Source organism: Sinocyclocheilus grahami, unplaced genomic scaffold (genome assembly GCF_001515645.1).
Source record: "Sinocyclocheilus grahami isolate Dianchi unplaced genomic scaffold, SAMN03320097.WGS_v1.1 scaffold39.1, whole genome shotgun sequence".
Classification (NCBI taxonomy): domain Eukaryota; kingdom Metazoa; phylum Chordata; class Actinopteri; order Cypriniformes; family Cyprinidae; genus Sinocyclocheilus; species Sinocyclocheilus grahami.
In genome coordinates this window covers 2,228,915-2,251,777 of record NW_015505218.1, presented here as the reverse complement: position 1 = coordinate 2,251,777, position 22,863 = coordinate 2,228,915, and the positions used below count along the sequence as shown (strand labels likewise).

At 36.4% G+C, this 22,863-nt stretch overlaps 2 protein-coding genes across 2 annotated transcripts in view; both read left to right on the top strand.

Moving 5' to 3' along the window:
- LOC107581985 (clathrin interactor 1-like) overlaps window positions 1–16,881 on the top strand; it is a 23,892-nt gene extending 7,011 nt beyond the window's left edge. Inside the window, exons 2-3 of the mRNA XM_016267680.1 lie at window positions 15,962–16,066; window positions 16,722–16,881. Of these exons, the coding sequence (XP_016123166.1) occupies window positions 15,962–16,066; window positions 16,722–16,881 (265 nt within the window). The remainder of the gene's footprint in view (window positions 1–15,961; window positions 16,067–16,721) is intronic.
- A 480-nt stretch (window positions 16,882–17,361) lies between these two features.
- Window positions 17,362–22,863, top strand: part of LOC107581984 (clathrin interactor 1-like) — a 13,706-nt gene continuing 8,204 nt past the window's right edge. Inside the window, exons 1-5 of the mRNA XM_016267679.1 lie at window positions 17,362–17,386; window positions 19,067–19,247; window positions 19,336–19,570; window positions 20,237–20,312; window positions 21,838–21,915. Coding sequence (XP_016123165.1) covers window positions 17,362–17,386; window positions 19,067–19,247; window positions 19,336–19,570; window positions 20,237–20,312; window positions 21,838–21,915 — 595 coding nt within the window. The remainder of the gene's footprint in view (window positions 17,387–19,066; window positions 19,248–19,335; window positions 19,571–20,236; window positions 20,313–21,837; window positions 21,916–22,863) is intronic.

The window sequence follows — 22,863 nt, the reverse complement described above, 5'->3', positions numbered from 1 at the left end:
ATAACGACATGTGAATAATCCCGCCCACTCTAAAGCGGTACTGAACTGCAGTGGAAACGCAAACCGAGCCGAACCGTGCCGTACGGAGCCGTACCGAGCCGAGTCGTACCACGCAGTGGAAAAGCGCCATTACATACCTCACAAATTTTCATGTACGTGGAGGGCTGCTCTTTAAAAAATTAGTTCACCAAAAAATGTAAATGGTCATAATTTATTCTCCCCCGTGTTGTTCCAAACCCATACAAACTCTGCTAATTTTGGAACACAAGTAAATATATTTAATATTCTCTTAATTTTTGTCCTCCATTGCAAGTCTGGGAGACCAGTATTTTCTTCTGAACAGACATGTTCCCTATGATATAATTTAAAATATATAAATATATATATAAATATTGGCATGGATTACTTCTACAATAACTCTGTATTTTTGAAGCTTGAAAATACTGATTATCTAGACTTTCAATGGATTAACAAAACATTATGAGAGCAAATTAAAAATATCTTCATTTGTGTTCTAAAGATAGACAAAAGTCTTATAGGTTTGGAATGACATGAGGGCAAGTAAATAAATTTTTTTTTGTGAACTATTCCTTTAAGAAAGGAAGACCAAGAATGAAGACTCTCCAAATCAGACAACTCCAAAGTTGGTTTGAGTTCTGCAATGAAAAACACGGATATCAATGGTTTAAATAAAATATTAACACGTAATCATACTGTTGTTGCATCAAAATGTGAGGTAAACAGGCAGGAGACAACAGAAACATTTATTTTCTAAAAATAACTCGTATTAATCTCAAAAGAATGATGCTCTCCTATGTCTCTGGCTTTCAACATCTACAAAAACAACAAACATTCTTTTACTCTTAGTAAAAAAAAATAATAATTTGGTAACGTGGTGGAATTCTGAAGTTTACTTGCCTTAAACCGTCTTTCCCTCTCTTCTGAAGAAGCTGAGAAAATTGCCGCCTCACACAAGCAGGGTTCTGTGTTAACACCCGGCGCGGGCACAATGAAGACACAAAGCTCAACAAGTCTGAAATATAACATGCAAAACATTACTTTGAACAATTATCACTTCATCAGCCTCAAAATAATTAGGCTAGTCTTTATTACATAACGCTGTTTCCTTTAGGAAACTACATTCAATTTAAGAGCGAAAAAGAAGATAACGAATTAACATGTAAATATGTTAATAACCCTCTCTTAACACCTCAAATAATTTTAATATTGTAAAATCTTATGTAAATATGACGTACGACATATATGGGTAAAAACAACCCAAAATGGGTTAAAACAACCCAGCGGTCTCAACCCAGCATTTGGGTTGAAAAAACAACTCCGCGTTTTTTAGTGTATATTAATGGACATTTTTTTTCAAGAATTCTCCTTGGACGATTTAAAATTTTTTGTCATGCATTAAGCTGAAAGACTCTAGATAATTGTTCTTATTACTTTTGTTCTTGTTATTATTTTTATTTTATGTATGTTTTTGAATATTTGTACATATTTATTTATTTATATATATCATTTCCAAACAAAACTGTTATATAATTGTTTTGAAATGATATATATGACTGAATTGTGAAATTGAAATCTCTTGCCATGAATATAGCCACTGCTGTTGACATGGCGTTAAATCATAAATAAATAAATTCATTGGATTGGTTTCTTCTTTAAATAAAAAAAGGTCAAATATGCATGGTATTATAATGTCATATTAAAATAATGGAAAAAACCCTTAAGATAACTTGTAGAAAGAAAAAAACAGATCTTAAGCACACAGAATAACATAAGTGGACTTTGAACGATTAATTGCCGCTTTGAACGATTACATAATTGTGACATCTGTAATTGTAATCACGATTAGAAATTTGATTAATTGTGCTACTACAGAACAGCGCGAGCCGGAAGCGGCGCGCCTCATGCGGGCAGGGCTTATATGCTCCGAGAACGTACAATGCACTAGTGATACAAAACACACAGGTCTGTGAAGAGCAATACTTTTAATATAGACAAATTATTATTAGGCTGGGCTACTGTACGCTTTTTTTATGACTGCCGTATTTGCAAGTATTCTCCAAGCAAATTAAGTGCACGTTTTTATCATGCGTAAAATTACTGATTAACATGGCGAATAAAAGCAGCTCATATTTTTACACCAACACTATACTATAGGCGTACTACTTGCAGAACTCAGGTGATTTTTCAAACTTGATGTGCTGTTGTGGTAGGCCAGTTTCAAATCACATATTTGGCACACTGCCTTTGTCTTGTCCTCACTCAATTTAAAGTGCTCCCACACAGCTGAGGTCTTCGGCATTTTTGTCTTCTCTTCCAGATGAACTGAATCATGACGTTTACTCATGGGCGATTCATATTCAAGTGCGAATGAGAACCATTTTGCGGGGGATGCCAGGTGTTCGAGAGAAAAGAAAGAAGAAGAAAAAAAAAAGATTATTCGAATCTCAAAATTGAAAATCGAATGCCAACCCACCGAACGAATAATCGAATATTCTGGTCCAGCCCTAAAAATCAGTAGCTAATGCTGGCTTTTACTGTGTTTAATATAGACCTTTTTTTTTTAAACGCAACAACAATTTTAAAGGGGTCTTATTATGTCCTTTTTTAAAGTCTTGATTTGGTTTTTGGAGTGTACTAGAATAGTTTTTGCTATTCTATTCATGCTTGATTGTTCATATTCTATATATATTTTACATTATGGCAGCACCTGTCTTCCGAGTCTGTCTCGAACACCCCGTTTAGTTCTTGTTTCGATAAAGTCCCTCCTTCCGAAACATGAAATCTGCTCTGATTGGTTAGCTGGCCCAGTGTGTTGTGATTGGCAAAATGCTTAGAGCATGTTTCAGAAATGACAACCCTTACCATAACCGCAAGTTTCATGTGCTTAACTGTAAATATTAACAATGATGATGTCAATCTTGCCACTCTAATTTGAGTCCAATTCAGAATGTTTACGAACAAGAAGATTATCAGTGGCATAGCCAGAGGGGTGTCCAGGGTGGGTTATACGTGTGCACTGCATGTTTCAAAGGCAAAACGTGGCACGGGTGTTTTTAAATTAATGTATCTTTGAAGGGAACCGATTGTCTTCAGAAAAGTTTTGATGTCATTTTTATTTAATCTTTCCTATAATGCCTGATAAAGTAGCATTCATGAGCGCAGCGCTGCTTTGTGTACAGCCGTTATCGGGGAAACCGCTAGTTCTGCTGCTCCAAAAGCGCCTCCAACTGGCAGAGAATGAATTAGCATTTTCAATAAGCCCGTCTGCTGTTTTATATTTACATTATATACATATATTTCCCCCAGCGGAAATGCCGCCACACATAGAGTGTAAGTCTGTGGGAAACACTGTACACTGTAAAAATTGTCCGTAAAAATACAGCACAATATACCGCAATAATTTGAAGGAATTTTCCGTATTTGGTTTTTACAGTTGTTTTTCCGTATTTTTGAGTTACGCTTTGCATAGGAACAAGAAGCTCAGTCGATTATTGGCACGAAAAGTGCTAGAGCAGGCGCCATTACTCATGGGGATAGTCTCAGTCAAAGTTTCATTTTAAAGTCGGATTTCGGGTTTGGGGTACCGTTTTTACACTTCCGTGGTAAATTATTTTTTGTTAAATGTAACAAACTGTAAAGTTAACAGTTGCTGTCTGGCTTGTTTGGCAAATGAATGTCGGAGCCGTCATATTCAACATTTTCAGCATAACGTCACATCTTACTCGACGTGGAGGTACGTGTTACAGTGTGCTCACTTTTAATTGTTTATTAACTTTTAATTGTTGTTGATGCGGTGTATTTGTTACTGAGCATGTCGTTTCAAGCATCCGGCATGTTACTGAGGTGATATTAAGCAGCTGTGATAACATTAAATCTGAAGTGCGTTACAACTGTTTAGAGCGCTTTATGCTTTCAACAGAAGCTGGCAGAGGAATTGTCAAGAAAAGAAGAGACCATTTACGACTTTATTTAAAAGAGATTAAAATACGACTAGGTGAAGATCTGACATCGTGGAATTCTTCAAGGATAACACATCACCTTTTTTGCCAAACAAGGTAGGTATAGACTTTTTATTGTCTTGTTTTTGTTACACACACATAAGAAATTAATTCGGTAACGTTATTGACACGCTGTCTGTGAACGCATACATGTCATGCATACGCAGAGAATGCTGCTTCAGACAGCGTGCCAGGAGCGCATCGAGTTTTCTCTCACACTTACATGCACAAAAGCACACAAAATTGTCAAAATGACCATTTTTGGCGAGTGACAGTCTTAAATGAGTTAGTCTTAACTGATGTAAAGAGTTGGGATTTGTCAGATGTGACAACAGTTCATGACATTCATAGTGTTTCTTTTGTTTTCTTTTCTAATGACAGGTCGTAATTGCTGCTGTACTGTACATCCCAAGAACCCCCTGCATTCTTATCATGGGTTTGTATTCTGTTTTATGTATTAACAGTTTTTATTTACCATTAGGGATGTTCAATACTGAATTTTTTTTTGTAATTGAGTCGTTTATTCAGTTGACTTTATTGAAGTTGTTTTTGTAGGAAAGATTGAATCAATGTTTGGAGTGGTTTTCTGAAGTTACGATGTATTTTTTTTTTTTTTTATTATTTTGTTTAATGTTATTGGTGATTCCAGATTGCTGTCATTAAAGAAGTTACATCTTCTCCCCCATTGTGGCTGAGCTACACATTTTCATCGTTTTATTCTAAACATAAAATATCCAGAAGAGATGGCACCTACGCTGGAATTCATGCAAATGTATGGAACATATAATGAAATGCTGTGTAAAAAGCATTTTGTTGTGTTGCTGTTTAGTTGAAAATAATTAAAGGGAAATTTCACCCAAAAATGAAAAATTTCTGTCATTAATTACTCACCCTCATGTCGTTACAAACCTGTCAGACCTTCGTTCATCTTTGCAACACAAATGACGATATTTTTGATGATATCCGAAAATCCTTTCTGATCCTGCATAGTCAGCAAGGGTCCTAAAACGGTCAAGGCACAGAAACAAATTATAAAGACATCATTAAAATGGTCCATGTGACATCAGTGGTTCAACTGTAATTTTACGAAGCTATGAGCATACTTTTTGTGTGCAAAGAAAACAAAAATAACTTTATTCAACAATTTCTTCTCTCCTGGGAGAGTTTACCGCCATTAACGAGAGTACCATCTTAATTTGTGTTCTGAAGATGAATGAAGGTCTTATGGGTTTGGAACGACCTGAGGGTGAGTAATTAATGACAGAATTTTCATTTTTTTTGTGAACAATCCCTTTTAAGTGTATCGTTCAGTTCAGTTTCATTCATTTCCTTTCTTGTCATTTCCAGTCTTCCTGTGAAGAAATCCTGAATGAGGGTCAAAGATTCAGATGAAGGGAACCAAACGGCTACGCTTCCAAGACTCATGTAACTCATGTGAATTAACTTCGAAAATCCATGTACAATTTGACCTTTTTTTCAAATCTCAACATGAAACTTGGACTGAACATGCAGAAAAAGAAAAAAAAAAGTAGTTTCCTCAAACTGGCACATGGCAAAAGATACTAAAAGCACACAAACTCTTGGAGCCCTGCTCTTAATTCAGATTGTAGTTCTCCTAGTTTCACATTGAAATGTCAGGCATGAGTGCATTAATGAGGGCTTTGTTCCATATTTTCAAATGCTTTACAAGAAAGTATTTTTGCAGAACCATGTAATTGTAGTTTAACACTACGATAATTTAGCATGAAGTAGAGGTTAGTAATCTAACTTAAAGGGTTAGTTCACCCAAAATATTATATGAAAAATATCATTCCAATCCTGTGAGACTTTTGTTCATTTTTGGAACACTAATTAAGATCCTTTTTAATGAAATCTGACAGCTATACCTTACTGGACCTTGAAATGGTAGTTGCATAGGCTGTCAATGGAGGGACAGAAAGCACAGAGATTTCATTAAAAATACTCTTCATTTGTGTTCCAAAGATGAATGAAAGTCTTACGGGTTTGGAAAGGTATAAGGGTGAGTAACTGATGACAGAATTCACAATTTTGGGTGAACTGTCCTTTTATAGTTCTCTTATAGGAAAATGGTGTCAACACTGGAACATTTCACTTGACTATTGACTACAAGTCTATAGCAATTGTTATTACTGACAGCCCTGTCTTTGTATTCATTTTTTCCCTATGTATTTAAAAATGTTTTGAATCTTGACCGTTTCGCAGTGAAGTTTAACTTTGTGACGACTATTTGGTGCAACACCAATATTGTACAAATACCTGCTCATGTATTCTTTTTTCTGCCTGTTGCAGAAATGGTGCTTTACACATTAAATTAATGTCATCATATTTTTGTCTTTATCTGTTTAAGGCAAACAAAAGCCATTGAATGCACATTTAAGAATGTTTACATAAGGTAAAAATAAACCATGTTCAGTGGATGTCAACGTTTAATCGACAATCGATTAATTGTTGATAAGAGATACAATCGATTAAAGCTATCAATGGTCGATTAAGCAGTTTAATTTCGGGGTGCGTGCGGTTGTGAGTGACGGTGACAAGGCTGGGTCTTTTGAGAGAATAATTCACTTGCATACAATTACGAGTTTGTGATCCAAACTTTAAAAGTACCTTTAAACAGAAACAATACAAAGTTCTTTTGTACTGAAATGTAATAAGTCATGTTTAATTATAATTTCCCCAGATAATTGTTTCATATAGGGATTGCGCTTTGACAGGGCTGTGGGACACGAGCAGGACAGATAGCCTATATATACCTATAATTCATACCTACAACTTGTTAATTCGTTCCTATGACTTATTAATTTGTGGCCACAGTCCGTGTTTCATTAATTTGTTCCCTGGAAAACCCATTACAAAGCTCATCGGTCTGAAAAGCGAGTTGTGCTCTGGGATGCCGTGTCCCGGCCGGAGCGAAGAGACAAAAACATTAAAACCCATTATAAACGAGGCATTTGTTGCATCCAGTGGGGACATAATTACGGATTATAAGGATTTATACTGTCTTTTTACGCGTTGCATCGCGCAGTGTAAACATAAAACCATGTCTGCATTTGTGATCGGAGAAATTACAAACAACAAGTGCTACTATACACTGCTCAAAACTCGAGTTTGATTCATCAGTGGCAAATCCTTTAAATATGAAAAACGTACTTGCAGTCTGCGAGTCAGAACAGCCGGCATTGTAGTCTACTCTCCCAGGAAACAGTCCTCCATAAAATGCGCTGGACACATCTGAATATTTGGGTTGAACTGTTCTGGAACAGTGTTGTAAATACAACTTAACCACTGATTTCTAGTTGTGTCTTCTTTTGGAAGGCCAAACAAAGTAGTTTCGCTTTCACAACGAAACACACAGTGCCTTCACGACATGGCGGCAGCAACAATACTACAGCGAGAATAAAAGTTAGGCCTTCTTTCTTTGCGTGAACATTTGGCCGGCGTTATGCAAATCTTCGCACATCGTGACGTAGATATGTGGGGGCGTGTTAGAACGAACCATTTTAGGTAGGCGTGGCTGACTCTTAACTTTTATAAAGAATATCTCTTTGAATTTGAGACTTTAGTCTTTGCAACTTTACAGATCTTCTTTATGCACCAAGAGCTTGTAACACTCCAAAGAGAAAGGAAAACTTGAAATCGCATCATATGTCCCTTTAACTAAAATGAGGGAATTAAGTCCTCTGTAGGAGAAAAGACAAGACCCGCATATCCGTGGCCACAGAACAGCAGAATATGAACGCAATGCGCAACTTTGTGACTTTAAAGTTTTATCGTGTGTGATTATTGGTACAAGTCGTGAAGTGTATTACAATTTGCATGACACTAAAATGATGTTTAGGGCGTCCTCTTGTGCTTTTATGGACCTACAGAGGTTTATATAGTTTTTGGAAGTGTTGTTGGTTATGTTGCTGTGTAATCGGTTTGCCAAACCAGAGCCAGTTTTATGTATGTTTGGCAAAACTCAAAAAGTTTTTTGGCTGCTGGGAGATGGTGGGGAGTGATGCGTAATCATAATGACTTATTTTGGTAATCCACCAACATTTCAACAACCTACAGATGAGAATCATAAATTAGGCTTAAATCAACCCCAATCTAAACTGTCCAGCACATTTCCAACAGGAAAAATTTCATTTTGCTTTTGAATGCCAAGTCATGCCGTTATAATACGACTTGATTATGATAACTGCACTTTTATATGATTAGATATTTTAATAGAAAATATCTGATCACTCCAACTTTGTAATTTTTGTCTTTTTTAATATTGTGTTCACCTGTGGTGTCTCAAGAAGGTAGGGCTAGTAGTACACTTAAACTGGCAGTAAGCTTGTGGTTTGGCTCACGCAACAGTGGAAACCATTCTACTCATTGAAAAAAGGACTTCGTCCAAACCCTATTTTGAAGTTATTTGCTCTTTTGGATTTCAACAAGATTGGTTACAGAAGTTATCTTACACTTATTTAATGTGTCGGCAACAGTGCTTCCAAGAAAGTTAAAGTTGCTCCTCTGTTTAAGCCAAAGGTGGGAGATTCGATATTTGGATTAATTTCTTCTTATTTGCAGTTGCCCAGTATATTTTATCCTCATGTATGGTTTTGTTTCTTCTTGTAACTTTAAAAAATATATATATAGTCTATTCTGCGAAATTTGATGTTGTAATAACTTGGTGTAGAAGGTGTCAGGCCATAAGGCGAAATCTTTTGATTTATTTGTTTGCGTTTGGAATCAGAATGCAAATGTCCCATGTAGCTCGTCTACTTTAAATGTGTTCTGAATACTAAAATACTTTTGTCATTGATGTGTCTATCACTGGAATGTGTTTATCACTGCTGAATGCACATAAAATCAATAGCAGCTGGACAATTCCACTGAATTATGAGTAAGATTAATCAACATAGTTTCTCTCCATTATTTTAACCATTATACAATTTAGTAAAATAAATTATTTGAATCATTTTGAGACTTTTTTTTTTTTAATCGCAGCTCCAATAACAATATATAATCTCATCTTGATGCTGATCTGCATGAGTTGCACATACAGCATTTGGTTAAATAGCAGTGCAAAACTGTATTGTGATTTGAGTTGGAATGTCTCAGAGGTCAAAGTCTGCCGGTTTGAAAGCATTTTAGATTGATTCCTATCTTCACGAAAGTGAAATGTCACAATTGTATTGGAGAGTTGTCATACTTATCCCTTTAACCCTAACATATCCAAAAAGAAAAATAAACCCAACCTCTAACCCTATAAATACAAAACAAAAATAACTAAAAATACATTAAACAAAAGTATTTGCTAAAAAGTCATACAAGGGTATATTTACAAGGGTAAATAAAGAACTAGGGCCGGTTGCAGACTGGTCATAACTTTTTTAATTCAGTTATGAAAAGGCAGATTGGTCTTATTTGTGTTGGAAGAGTAAGACTGATTACCCTTTGGCAACTGCTAGTTGGTCAATTTCTTAAGTGGCTAAGTTTATGCAACTGGCCCCTGGTTGTTTCAATAAGTTTTGTATAGTATTTTCTTTACTCTTTACTTCAAAAACTATGTCTAAAACGGGTAATATTTTATGTATTTGAGGTCTGAGATGTGGGAAACGGTGAAGAGAGAGAGGAGGCTAACATTTTGCATTTTAGGTCAGCATTGCCGTCTAATCAGCCAATATTGTCTAAAATAGCCTGCATAGCACTTCATCTTTTATAACATGGGATTTTAACCAAATATATTCAATCTTGATTTTTGCAAAATGTTGCAACATGTAAATTTTTTTGTGTGTTGGTGTGTGTGAAAGAATTACGCTTTTGGACATATAAGTTAATAAAAAATATTTTTTTAAATACCTTAAAGTAACTAAATGAGCATGTAAAGCAAATATCTTTAAAAGTAATTCCGTTTTGGGCATGCCCCCAATCCAATTCCCCCTTACCTGTTTGCATCTCTGTATTTGCTACATACAACTAAATTGTAATTAGATTAATTTATAATTAGATTATTTTAAGAAGTTATTTGTATTAATTAAAATTGGTCATTTTATTATTCAATTATTATTTTGCCCTTCTATGTACTAATAAAAATGTGATGCATTGAGAATCATGTCGTGTGCTTTTTTTTTGGTATTTGTATTCAAATCTGTTACCCTTTGAGCTGTAATCAAATTCAATCATAAACGAAAGGTCAGCGGGTACTAAAAGTATGCTGTCTTTAAAGATGCCTTTTTTGGCTAAAGTTGAAGGCAGCATCATGTGTCAAATGTGCATTTATAGCAATATCAGAATGCACTGCATAGAATAAAATTTTTTTTTAACTCTGTATTGAGAACTGTCAATATAAAGAAAAAAAAAAGTTCCATTATATATTTAAAATGAAATATTTCATCCATATATACATTTGTTTGTTGTTGAGCACAAAACCCAGTGGTAGCCCTCAGAATCACCCATCTCCATAATTCACATCTCTTGGGACTTCTTTCCCTAGCAAACTTTCCCTTGTCCAGGTATCACTCCTTTCATCTCTTAGCTGCTGCTTTCGTTCTCTCTCCATCATACTTATTATAAACCGCCACCATCCTCATCTCCATCGTAAAGCTTTATCCAGACCTTTGCTTCCCTCTGAAGCTGTAGGTAGTCTTTTTAGTCTGAGGTGGCGGAGCAGGAAAGCTGAAACCACTCAGAGAGCTTTCATGCGAGGCGTCTTGAGTTTGTTGTGGGTTTTTCGCAGGCCATAGCTCCACAGTGAATGTGTAAGTACACACATTCATTCTAGCGAAGAACAACGAAGGAGAGAATAAAAGAAGTGGAGAGTAAATCTCGGCAGGCCCATAGAACAAAGAGGCTGCGGATGCAAAGGATGGCAAGCCGCCCCTACGCCTGTCTGTGCCCCCTTCTCTTTGTGCAAAAGAAAGCCTGCCTCTTCTGCTTTTGTCTTTCCTGCATATTGAATATTCCAGCGGAATATGTGCAGCACAGTACACAGCAGCGTACGTGTGTCTGGAATGTATTTATTATGTGTGTGTGACTGCTCTACAGGCCGCTTGCTTGCATAAACCGACATCATTCATTATTCAGTTGCCTGAGATTTTCCTTGTAATCTTAGGCCAACTATGCAGCACTCTTTCTACGTGCTTGAATCACATAGATTGTCAATCCCGCTATCGTGAACTCTTGCTTGACACTGAAACCAAAACAATAGACTCTGCTCCGTGATACTGTGCAAGTTTGTGGTCAAGCCAGTAAATTTACAACTTTTGTGCCTGATTGATGATTTTAATGTAAAAGTTTGCCTTTATAAGGTTGTATAAGTCTCTTAAAATAAAATAAAAAATAATAATAGAATATTAGAATGTTTTCTGAAGGATCATGTGACACCAAAGACTGGAGTAATGGCTATTGAAAATTCAGCCTTGCATTACGGGAATAAATTGCATTTTTATAGAGTACCACAATGCATGGACGTGCGTTTCTCTGTACGTAACCAAGACTCAGCGCATGCGTGTTCTACATCAGCAGCACCATGAGCATACGCTGTTTACGTGCAGAGGTACTCGATAATGGCGGAAGACGAGATTTGGATGAGAAGAATTGTTGAATAAAGTCCTTATTTTTTATTCTCGTAGCTGCGTAAAATTGCGATTGAACCACTGATGTCACATGGACTGTTTTACCAACGTCCTTGCTACGTTTCTGGACCTGGGAACATTTCAGTTGCATTGCTGTCTATGGAGGGTCAGAGAGCTGTCGGATTTCATCAAAAATATCTTAATTTGTGTTCCAAAGATGAACGAAGGTCTTACAGGTTTAGAACAACATTAGGGTGAGTAATTAATGACAGAATTTTGGGTGAACTATCCCTTTAATTGGTCTTATTCCTAAAATACGAGCAGAGTAAATAAATTGTGCATAACATTTGGATGTAAATTGTATGATTTGAATGTGACAATTTACATGCTAATGGATTTATGATCAGTTTACACATTGATTCTGCTTGAGTTTTGTGAATAAGGCCCAAAGGTTGTATCTGTCCAGCCCTGCTCAACATACAGATGCATGATCTAATGAAGCTGTTAGATGAATGTCTGTGTGGCTTCTTATGGAATAGTGCTGGTTAAGCAACTTAACATCTTGCCAGCTGCCACACAATTAGTTCCATCTTTCAGTCATCAAGACCATATGTGCAGCATTGGCCTCCATCTGAATTGCCTGAGTTACTTGAGGAATTCTGAGGTTTTGTTTTTGAAAGTGTTTACAGATTGAATTTGCTCTGTCATTAAGTAAAACTGATCCATTGGAAAGACCACACCACCCCTGAAGCCTGAAAGTGACGCAGATGAGTGGGATCAATGTCTTTGTTGCGAGATTTTTCTAAAGTCATTGATTTGGCTCAGACGTGATTTTAGCTCTCTAACTCTTTTTCTTCAGAGATCAAATGATTGTAAATCAGCTGCATTGTCTTTCCAGACCACCTGCTTCCACGTTCCAGCGAGATGCATGTTGTCCACCTGCCAGCATTCCTGTCTTTACTGCACATCATCCAGCACCACTAGACTCTCTGTAATAACTTCCAGAAGTTCACTTTCACCCTCCCACCCTCTTTGCCCTTTGGGATTGTGAGAGTGAGGCGGAAAAAGCCACATTTTCACATTAGTAATGATTATGGAAAGTGTTTGCAGCTGTTTTGAGAGTTAGCATGATAAACATCCGCCGAGCACCACCTCTGCAGTGTTGTTGTGCGTGTGGTTCTGGTCATTTTCAGATGATGTGGCATTGATCTATGATTTACAGGCTTTGCCCGTGTTGATTGTCTATTAATTAAATGCACTGTTTAGTCTGCTCTAAAGGCCATGCCAAAATAAGCCATTGTCAGGCCATCGTTGAGCATCTGTTAGCCTGGTTTTTGCATGGTGTTCCACTCCGTTGGCATTAGTCAGACCCTCATGTGCAGCTTTTTGACCAGTTGAGCTTGTTGAATGGGTGGCAGAGATCAATCTGATTGGCTGTTCAGCTTGAAAGTAACGAAAGCAAGCAAACAAAGAATGGCAATGCTTTTGCCATTTGCAATTTTTTTTAGACTTACTTGAAGGAGCTGTATTATGAATCCATCTGTGGTGAGCGAAATTGGTACAAAAATGGTAAGCAAGCACTACTTTGGTTACGTTTTGTAAATCCGCAATCCTAGCTCTACCGGTTTCCCTTTTTAAATGATGAAGGCTACTGCCACCTGCTGGTATGGAGAGTTATTTCCTCTCATGCAGAGGATGTCAACAATTCTGTGTTTTTCTGTCAATATGGGGTGCTGTGTGTACATTAATGGGGAAAAAAAATAACCTAAATGATTTTAGCAAATGGCTGCAATATAACAAAGAGTGAAAAATGTAAGGGGGTCTGAATACTTTCCGTACCCACTGTATGTGCTAGTTAGCTGATGACTGAGGGTCTTTGCATTTTCAAGTGCAACTTTTTGGCTCAGATGTAGGCGACATGGTAGTTCTTTGATTTGGTGTGTCTGGGCCTTAATAGTGGAGCTAATACTTGTATAGTGCTGATTATAGGCTGTACATATATTATTAGGTTTGTCTAAAGTTGTGTTGAATGTTGATCTCACAAGATGCTCTGAAAATCGTTTTGATCTGTCACCCAAAAAAGTCCTCATGAGATTCCCAACTCATGGTTTCTTTTTATTGTGGAGCACAGAAGCGGATATTTAAACGATGTCTACACTGCTGTTTTTCCTTATAGTAAAAGTGAAATTTATACTGTCAAACTCCAAGATGGACAAAAAAAAAGATGTATGTGCGACTGCGTTCTTCTGAAGCCATTTTGTGAGTCATCATTCGAATTCAAGGTGTTTGATGTTAGAGCTGTCGAACCAGGTCGGACACATCTTGAGAAGATTGACATTTGAGAGCTATTTGAAGAGAGAGATTTTTGCTTCAGAAGATTTGGAATATAGCATGTCAGTTGCATGGACCACTTTTATGTCTTTTTTTGAGCTGCCGGGCTGGGCGATAAACAATATCATATCAAGATTACGATAAAATTTGTTGTTAACGGTGATGAGCGCTGGACACATTTACTCTATGGATCAATCTAACAGTAGAAATAAATGTGATAATAGGCAGTCTGTGCATGTTGCTAGTAAGTCTACATGTTCTGTGTGAAAAGACCTTACTCCAGTTTGCGCAATATTTAATTTTTGATGGAAATGAAATAAAACCATGGAGTATATTCTCAGTCCTATCAAACATGTGATGTAACCTGTTTAATAACATTAATAAACAAATATTGCTTAGCTGATGAAACGTCTTTCTGACAAAATCTTTCAGTAGACAAAAACTTCATAAAACTTTTGAAAGTTGTGAGTGGGGAAAATTACTTGATCTAGGATCTTTAAACAATGCGTGCCATTGTAAAGACTGTAACACCGTGTCCTAACTGCACGCGACGTGACAAGATTCCAATGACAACCAATTTGGCTGTCCACACCAGACATGACACGACAATGTGACATGACAGAATCAATCAAATATCACAGCCAATCAAAAGCGTGTGTGGGCGGGCTCTCTCTGGAAGCACACTGCACTTGCAATAAAATGGATGTTTAAAATTAATTCATAAATATTAAACATTATTATATTTACATACTGATTGACTGATACCATCTTTATGGAATACACTTGTTGGTTCGCAGTTTTAACGTACATGTTTGCTTTAATGAATTTTCAAGATCTGAGGTAAACTATCTGTTGTTGCTTTCAGTAAAGCTATAAATGTCATGCAATATGATATTCAAACTCACATTAGACACTTAACATTGAATAAAGCACATAATCAGTACCTGAGATTATCACTGTCAGTTTGTATGTTGCGCCAGCCGCAACGTCGCAGACATAGAAGCCGTTTAAAAATAGAAATATTGCGTGTCGCCGTTGTGGCTGGTTAGGACAAAAACTCTGATGGAAAATCTCATGGAAAAGATACCTTTTATCACGCGTTGTGGCGTCGTAGGACACAGTCTTATCCCTCACAACCTAGTTTTCATAAGCATTCAATTCAATATGGCATCAAACCTGATTAAGGTCTTTGAGTGGCACAGTTTTGTCTACAACACAAAATGAAGCACACGTGTCATTTCAAAGATATGAGGACAGTCCATATTTCCAGAGCTGTTCTGAGGCTCACTTCACAAGCTTTTCTCAAAACTACCATCAAATATACACTTATCTTCACGACAAACCACCAAAACAAAAGTGTGGTTTAACCCAGAAGTTGCGTTAGACTTTAACATTGTCAGGGTCGTAAAAATTCTGTCATAATCTATTATTACCCGTCATTTTAATTTTGATATTTTAATTATAATAGCACATTTAATTGCTTGTTTTTTTTTGTTCACATTTTCATTTTTAATAATGAACCTACAGGACGAGCATATAGGCTTATACATTTATTTATTACGTCACTTTTCATGTTCAACACCCCGCAGTGACAGCGGAGGCCACTAAAAACAACAAAATATGCTAGGGCTGGGTAAAACAAATTGATTTCTCGATTTTAATAGATTCTCATTTTTATGAACCAATATCGATTCTTAAATCCCAGTCAGCCAATACTGACTTTGTAATACTACAAATTTTTTCCATAGAATGTTAATCTATGACAATCTCAACAAACTGGTTTAGTCACTTGAATGCTCTGTAAATTTAACACTAAACAGAGCTGTCTGTACAGTTTTTCATCTGAACACATTTAAACCTTTGGCAGCATGTTTTCTTCTATCAGTCCAAAATACACACCAGTCGACCAAAGCTGACCGGCTCGAGAGAGTTTTTTTTTTTATTTCAACACCTCCATGTGTAACAATAAATGGACTTGGTGTGTCTGTGTGTGGTTGCCTGGTGTTTATTTGTGGTTCTTTGTTTTTCACTGTTTCCCAGCACCAATGTTGTGATGAACTACTCCGAGATAGAGTCCAAGGTTCGAGAAGCCACCAATGATGACTCCTGGGGCCCATCGGGTCAGCTCATGGGTGAGATTGCCAAGTAAGTGCTCAGCCTGCTGGGTGGTAAGAGGACTACGTGCTCCCTTTCAGTCTTCAGGCATTCACTGACTCTACTCTCAACTACCGCAGAACATTTGTGTAGGGCAATTACTTCAGAATTATCTCATCATTGATAGCTGATGATTTCAGTTGCTTTGCATAATGCCTTAGACTTGAGATCATCTGAAAGTTTAGTCATTACATCCTCATGTCGTTTTTTATTTTTTTTTACAAGAATTTAGTGTCTTGTTAAATTACTGTAAACAATCAGGGTTAGGCAGTATTTTAATCTGCTAAACCCTGATAGAGAAACCCTGTGTTAGTACTACCAACACATTTTTCATAAGAAACACAAAAATAATCAATAATATCATTAAAAAAAGACTTCAAATTTTGGAAAAATATACAAATATCTTTAAAGCTGATTAGTTTGTCAGTGGTATTAATTCCTGTTTTTTGACAGGTTGAAAAACATGCCATATTATACAACTGGTTACAAAACCTTATATTCCTATTGGAAGTCGTTTTTGTGTTCTGATTGTTAATACATTCCTAATGCGTCATACCTTATCAATTAACATAATACAAGGTTTAAAAACTGTATCCGCTTAGTATAAAGTCATTGTACATAATGTGACTAATCTACCTTACTGCAGATCCACATTTATGTACGAGCAGTTCCCTGAAGTTATGAACATGCTTTGGACTAGAATGCTGAAAGAAAACAAGAAGAATTGGAGAAGAGTTTACAAGGTACAGTGCACTGCTCATCTTGCATCATATTTTCACCTTCAAATGAGACAATTGCTGAAATGAAGTGTACGCTTCATTTACACAATGTTTAGTCAAAGTCCAGATATTGGCCAATTCATTGGCCGTGCCTATATACAGCGGGTAAAATAAGTATTGAACGCGTCACCATTTTTCTCAGTAAATGTATTTCTAAAGATGCTGTTGACATGAAATTTTCACCAGATGTTTATAACAGCCCAAGTAATCCATATATACAAATAAAACAAAATACATAATTTCAGAAATTAAGTTGTGTAATAAAATGGAATGTCACAGGGAAAAAAGTTTAATCATGGTTTTACAACAAATAAAACCAAAAAATTGTAGTAAACCATAGTAACCACAAATTAACCCGAGTTTTGCTAAACTAACCATAGTTTAACCATGGTATTTGTAGTAAAATTGTGGTTATACAAATGGTAATCTGCAAAAAAAATAATAATGGTAAAAAACGGTTACTAAACTTTTACCATAGTAAAACCATGGTTAAAGCTGCAGTCCGTTATGGGAGGCTTCAAACAGAGTAACTGTAAGTGATCAAATGTAGCAAATTTTAGTATTTCTAAAATTTCTGTAACCACTAGTGCCACTAAATGGAACAGCGACTGTTTATCAGACATTTTCCAAACCGGTTTCACAGACATTTTGCTCTCTGCTGTTGGTTGGACAAACAGATTTTTTTGCCCCAAATTCGTGCAAACCTAAAAAAAAAACGTGATAAATGTAATTCGCGGCATTCCTGGAATATAGGCAAAAAGATATTTCTGCCAAACTGGTTGTGCCTGCATCATTTATGATTTTACAGTCTGACAACTTCTTACACCAGTATACTTGGTGCAAATGAATGCCAAAATAATCTGCTCTAAATTAATATCAGTATACTAATATTTCCCAAGCAAACAATTCTGAGACGGTAAAGCATGTTATGTGGAAATTGGATGTTAACCAATGAAAAGAGAAAGAGAGAGATTGGTGATGCTCTCAGGAGGAGTTCATATAATAGTCCTTTCTGTCAGGTGCTTTTTTATTATTATTTCCTAATTGTATTGTGATGTTGTGGGGATTGTTCCAGTGGGTTAATTTGTAATCAAATAAACCAAGAAATTCCCTTTGGTCACGGGTCATTTTGAGGCATTATTTTCATCTCTTGAAACTGTGATTGACCCCAGAAGTGAGCTGCTTTGTCTGTATACTGTAGACATCCCACAGGGATTTGTTTTAGGCCCTCTGAAGTTTTTTCGCATAGTGAGGAAAATTCCCCCTGGATTCCCTTCTTCCCACGACTGATCTTTTGATTAGAGCTGTTTTGATTTCAGGGCTATCACTTTTTCAACTTTGCTCACTGCATCATTTGTTGATCTTTATGATCAGGTTAGAAGTAATAATCAGATCTCTGCTTTTTGTATTACATGTTTTCTCTTAGAGCTGTCTAATCAAGTCAAGATGCCACGTCCCTTGTCATGCCATTAGGGATGTGACTTGTGTGCAAAGTCAAAAAGATTGTGCTTGGTTTCTGCTTTGATTTGCTGCTCAGATTTCTCCCTTTATTAGCTGTACTACACTTTCAAATTGCCAATTAATGATGGCATGCCAATGATGGATTTGTTTTGATGGAGAAAAAAAAGGGATTTTAAGTTATACTTTAAGTTTGTTGAGTTTTTAGTCAGGTGTATTTTCCATGCTTTTCAAAGTTTGAAGTGCATTTGTGTGCAAGTTCATCAGGCGGGCAAAAAAATTCTTAAATTCAGTTTTATCACATTTGAGGTAATTAAAAAAAAGTTAAATATACTTAAATATCCTAAATATCTTCAAGTGCTGCAGTTAATGCTTTGTCTTTAGGCAATAAATATCTAACTTACAATGACCCATTCACACCAAGAATGATAACTATAAAGATAACTACATTAGCTCCCACACCTACACACAATAATAGAAGCATGCTGCAGTTATGTCGTCTACTGCTTTAAGTGCTCAAGCTTTTTGAAGCAGAATGGATTTTAATCGACTGTCAATGTTTTTATCATTCATCAGCTGGAAAAATCGTTTTGAAAGTGCCATTGTTATTATACTTCTCATAGAATTAGAACAATTAATAAAACTTTATAGTTATCTTCCCCAGTGTGAACAGGCCTTTCATGAATTTCAACCTGAAGCTTTAAATATCTGAAACAAATTAAGCACCTAACTAATTCTGTATCCACATTTTCAGCGGGAGAACAGTTTGACCCCGAATCTAAAAGCAAATGGGATGAGGACTGGGACAAAAACAAGAGCAGCTTCCCATTCAGTGAAAAACTTGGGGAGATAAGTGACAAAATTGGAAGCACCATTGATGACACCATCAACAAATTCCGCAAGAAGGAGAGGGATGACTCGCCAGATCGTATCAGGTACATGACTGAGTTTTCAGTCGCTATGAAACTAAAGTAGCGGTAGCTACTGTATTATTTTTTGTCTTAATGTTGCCTCTTCCTGCAGTGACAATGAGGAGGACCGAGTTTCACAGAATGGTCGTCCTGCAAAGTCGGAGTTTAAGGATGACGAGGAGACCGTAACAACCAAGAACGTCCAGATCACACAGACCACAGATGCAATCACATCCACCACCACCTCTACACGCAAACGCGGCGGAGTCCCGTCCAAAACGGTCGACCTGGGCGCAGCCGCTCATTACACTGGCAGCAAAAGCAGTCCAGATGCTGACAACAACCAGGTAAAATACTGCCTTCATCCAAATTCATCCTGCTGTAAATGGTGCATTATTGGATGGCTGCGGTGCTGAAATAGCCAGGTTAATATTTGCCCATTTGGCGATTGTAATTGACCAATAACTGCAGTAATGTCAGTTCCACTATCTAATTGTAGCTTCAACGTATTTAACATAAATAAATACATAAATATATAAAATGTTTAACTATTGTGAAATGGGAATTAATTTAATTTTAATCATTTTAAGCACGTATCATTGGCCATCATTTTAATCATTTAATATGCTGTGTAACAAATAATAATAACTGTGATGATAACGATGATAGAAGGAGAAGAAAAATAATTTTAAATATTGTGAAAGCATTCATTTAATTTCAGTAATTTTAAGCATGAATCATTTCCCATCATTTTAAATTAATTTATTGTATAATAATAATAATAAATAAGATATAAATGAAGCAGTTCACGTACATTTTTACATAGAACCTGCAAAATGTGTTAAGGCAAGGTCACTTAAAGTCAATTAAGAAAAGATCCTGCACATTCTAAACAAAAACACCTGAGTGCACCTCTGCAGGCCTCTCTATGAAGTGATTAGGGTTGCAAAAGGAAGCCTGTGCTGCCTTCATGTGGTAGAAGTGAAATGTGACATTCTTCATTCTCTTTTCAGACATCAGTGAGTCAGTCATCCAGCACAGGGCTTGCAGATCTGTTGATGGTGGGCTCTGGTCAACCAGTGTCTTCAGGTAAGACCCCATCAGCTGCATTTTCCACATTTCAACAAGCAATTTTTTTGCTAAGCATCACTGTTACTATTGCTTATACTTAGGGTTTGAACACCACTCACAAACCAGTTCGAACCCCCACACCTCCTGTGTCAAGAACACAGCTCAATGTGGTTGGAGCATATAAAGTTTGCTACTTGGTTATTGTTCATTTTTGAGCCTGTTACGTCCAAGGACATATTGTTTTTTTTTTTGTTTGTTTGTTTTCTCCCTGTTTCTCTCTCTATCCTTTTTACTTCACATAAGCAGGAGGTAATGGCTGCCACCTGATTCCAATGATTGGTGATTTGATGTGATTGCAGGAGGAGGGGAAGTCGTGAGGATTTAAGCAGCACCATTGCACAGCGCAAAGTGTGTGTGGAGGCTGCGTCGTGAGGCTTCTATTCTCAACCCAAAAAGCTTTGTTAGTTGTTTTGGTTAATACTTTGTTGAATGATTTCTTTAGAGTGTTATTGTGTTAACACTCTTGTGGTAATTGATGCCTACGACAAGAAATCTGGTTTGTTTTGGAAGTTATTATTTGTTTGTCCCTACTTATGTTATTGTTTGTTACCTATTAAGCTTATATTGTTAATGTATTGGGAATGTGTTAGTAGAGAGGTGGGTGCCATTTTCTTTATCTTGTTTTTCTCCTGTTTATGCTAGTTAGGGAGGTAGTTTTTCTATTGTATTTTTGTGTTCTTTTCTTTGTTCTAGCTTAGTTAGTTTCCCCCAAATATTTAGAGGGTTTGTGTTTTGTTATTTTGGCCTTGCCCCCTCTTGAAGTTTTGACATCCTCCCATATCTGTAAAATAAAATAACTTGTTTTGATATTGAGATGATTCTTGGCCTTTGTTAAAGCTCTGGGGTTGGGAATTGAACCTTGCTGCCTCCACACATCTCCTTTTTATTCTGTTACCTGTTCGTCTAACCCTAGACTAACTGGGAACGTAACAGAATTTGGGGGCTCGTCCGGGATGCAGGGACTCAGACAGAAACTTTTTCCTGAAAGTTGATGTAGCTTTTAAAGCCATACTCAAGGAAGTTCTTTAGAGACAGCTAAGTGCCCCAGATGGGTGAGTTGTGTGCGAGAGAGAGAAAGAACGAATAGGAGATGGGTGCACAGATGCTGCTGTCCCTCCGTATCCTGTCAGCAGCCCAACAGCTGTGCTGTGTCCGCTCGCATCAGTCAGGAGGTCCAGAGCTGTTGCACCCAAGTTCTGACAGCCTAATTGTGTGTATGTGGATGGACACGTGTGTTTGTCTGTGTATCTGAATTTTAGTTACACATCCAGATCAGTTGGTCCTACTCTGTTGTCGTCAGAGAGATTATAATTTTGGATATAAAACAGAGATTTTTGTTTTTCTGTTGTGAATTTTCTTTTCAGCAAGGGTGAAAAATTGATCCTTTAAAAACCTTACCTACCCCAGATTTTTTAACTTGTATTGTAAGCTATGTATAGTTGCATTATAAAGACTATATATGTCTCATATTAATGTTTTGCAGGTGGAAACTCAGATCTGATTGGTGACTTTGCCGACTTCTCTTCACCTGCTGCCTCTGTCAGTCTCCCGTCAGCTGCTGGTATGTGTTAACCACCTGCACATGGGCCAAAACTATGTCTTTTCCTCATCTGACGATATCTTGCAAACTGTAAATGTCTCACTCTGCATTTTTCATGGTAAAGCATTACCACAAGTACATGTAATATCACCTGTCAGTGAAGCATTGTCCTAATTCAAGGGTTTTAAACCCATATCTTCAGTTCTCTTGATATCAGGAAAAAAATGTTTTGGAGAAACCGTTCTAGAGTAATAATAATAATAAAACTCTGATAGTAAATGTTTCATTTCAAGTAAAAGTTGTTTTCCTATTTAAATATAAAGTCTGCATGTTTGTGTGAATTAATGGTGCAGTTGTGTCTACTACTATGCACTACTCAAGCACGTGTGACGCTCATGGTTTAGTGTCTGCCTTCTCACTATATGAGGACATGAAACAAACTTCATCTCCAGAGCTGCTCTGAGAGTCGCTTCATGAGCTTTTCACCATTTGATTTGATACAACTATTATCAGGTACACAAAGAAACTCAAAGGTCTTCACAACAACACATTAAATAGTTTGGTTTAATTAGAAATTTTGACACGGGTACTTTATTACTATTGTACAGTAGAATTAATTTCTCAAAAATAGTATTAATAATTAAAATTTACTTTTACATTTTTTTTACTTTAATTTTTTTTAAGAAATAAAAAATTTTCTTCCATGTTTTCATTTTAGCAATGCACTGTTTGCTATAAAAATAAGAGCAATTGTTTAATTTAATTCTATTTTATAAGTTCAATTCCATTGTTAATATTTTATGCCTTCATTTGGTTACCACCATTTTTGATAATAAATTCGTGTTAAATTCTAAATCCAGAAAAATTCAAACAGACAACACAGAATTTTTTTTAAAAAGATGAAACATTTCAGTCTATTATTGTAAAAAAAAAATATATATATATATATATATATATATATATATATAT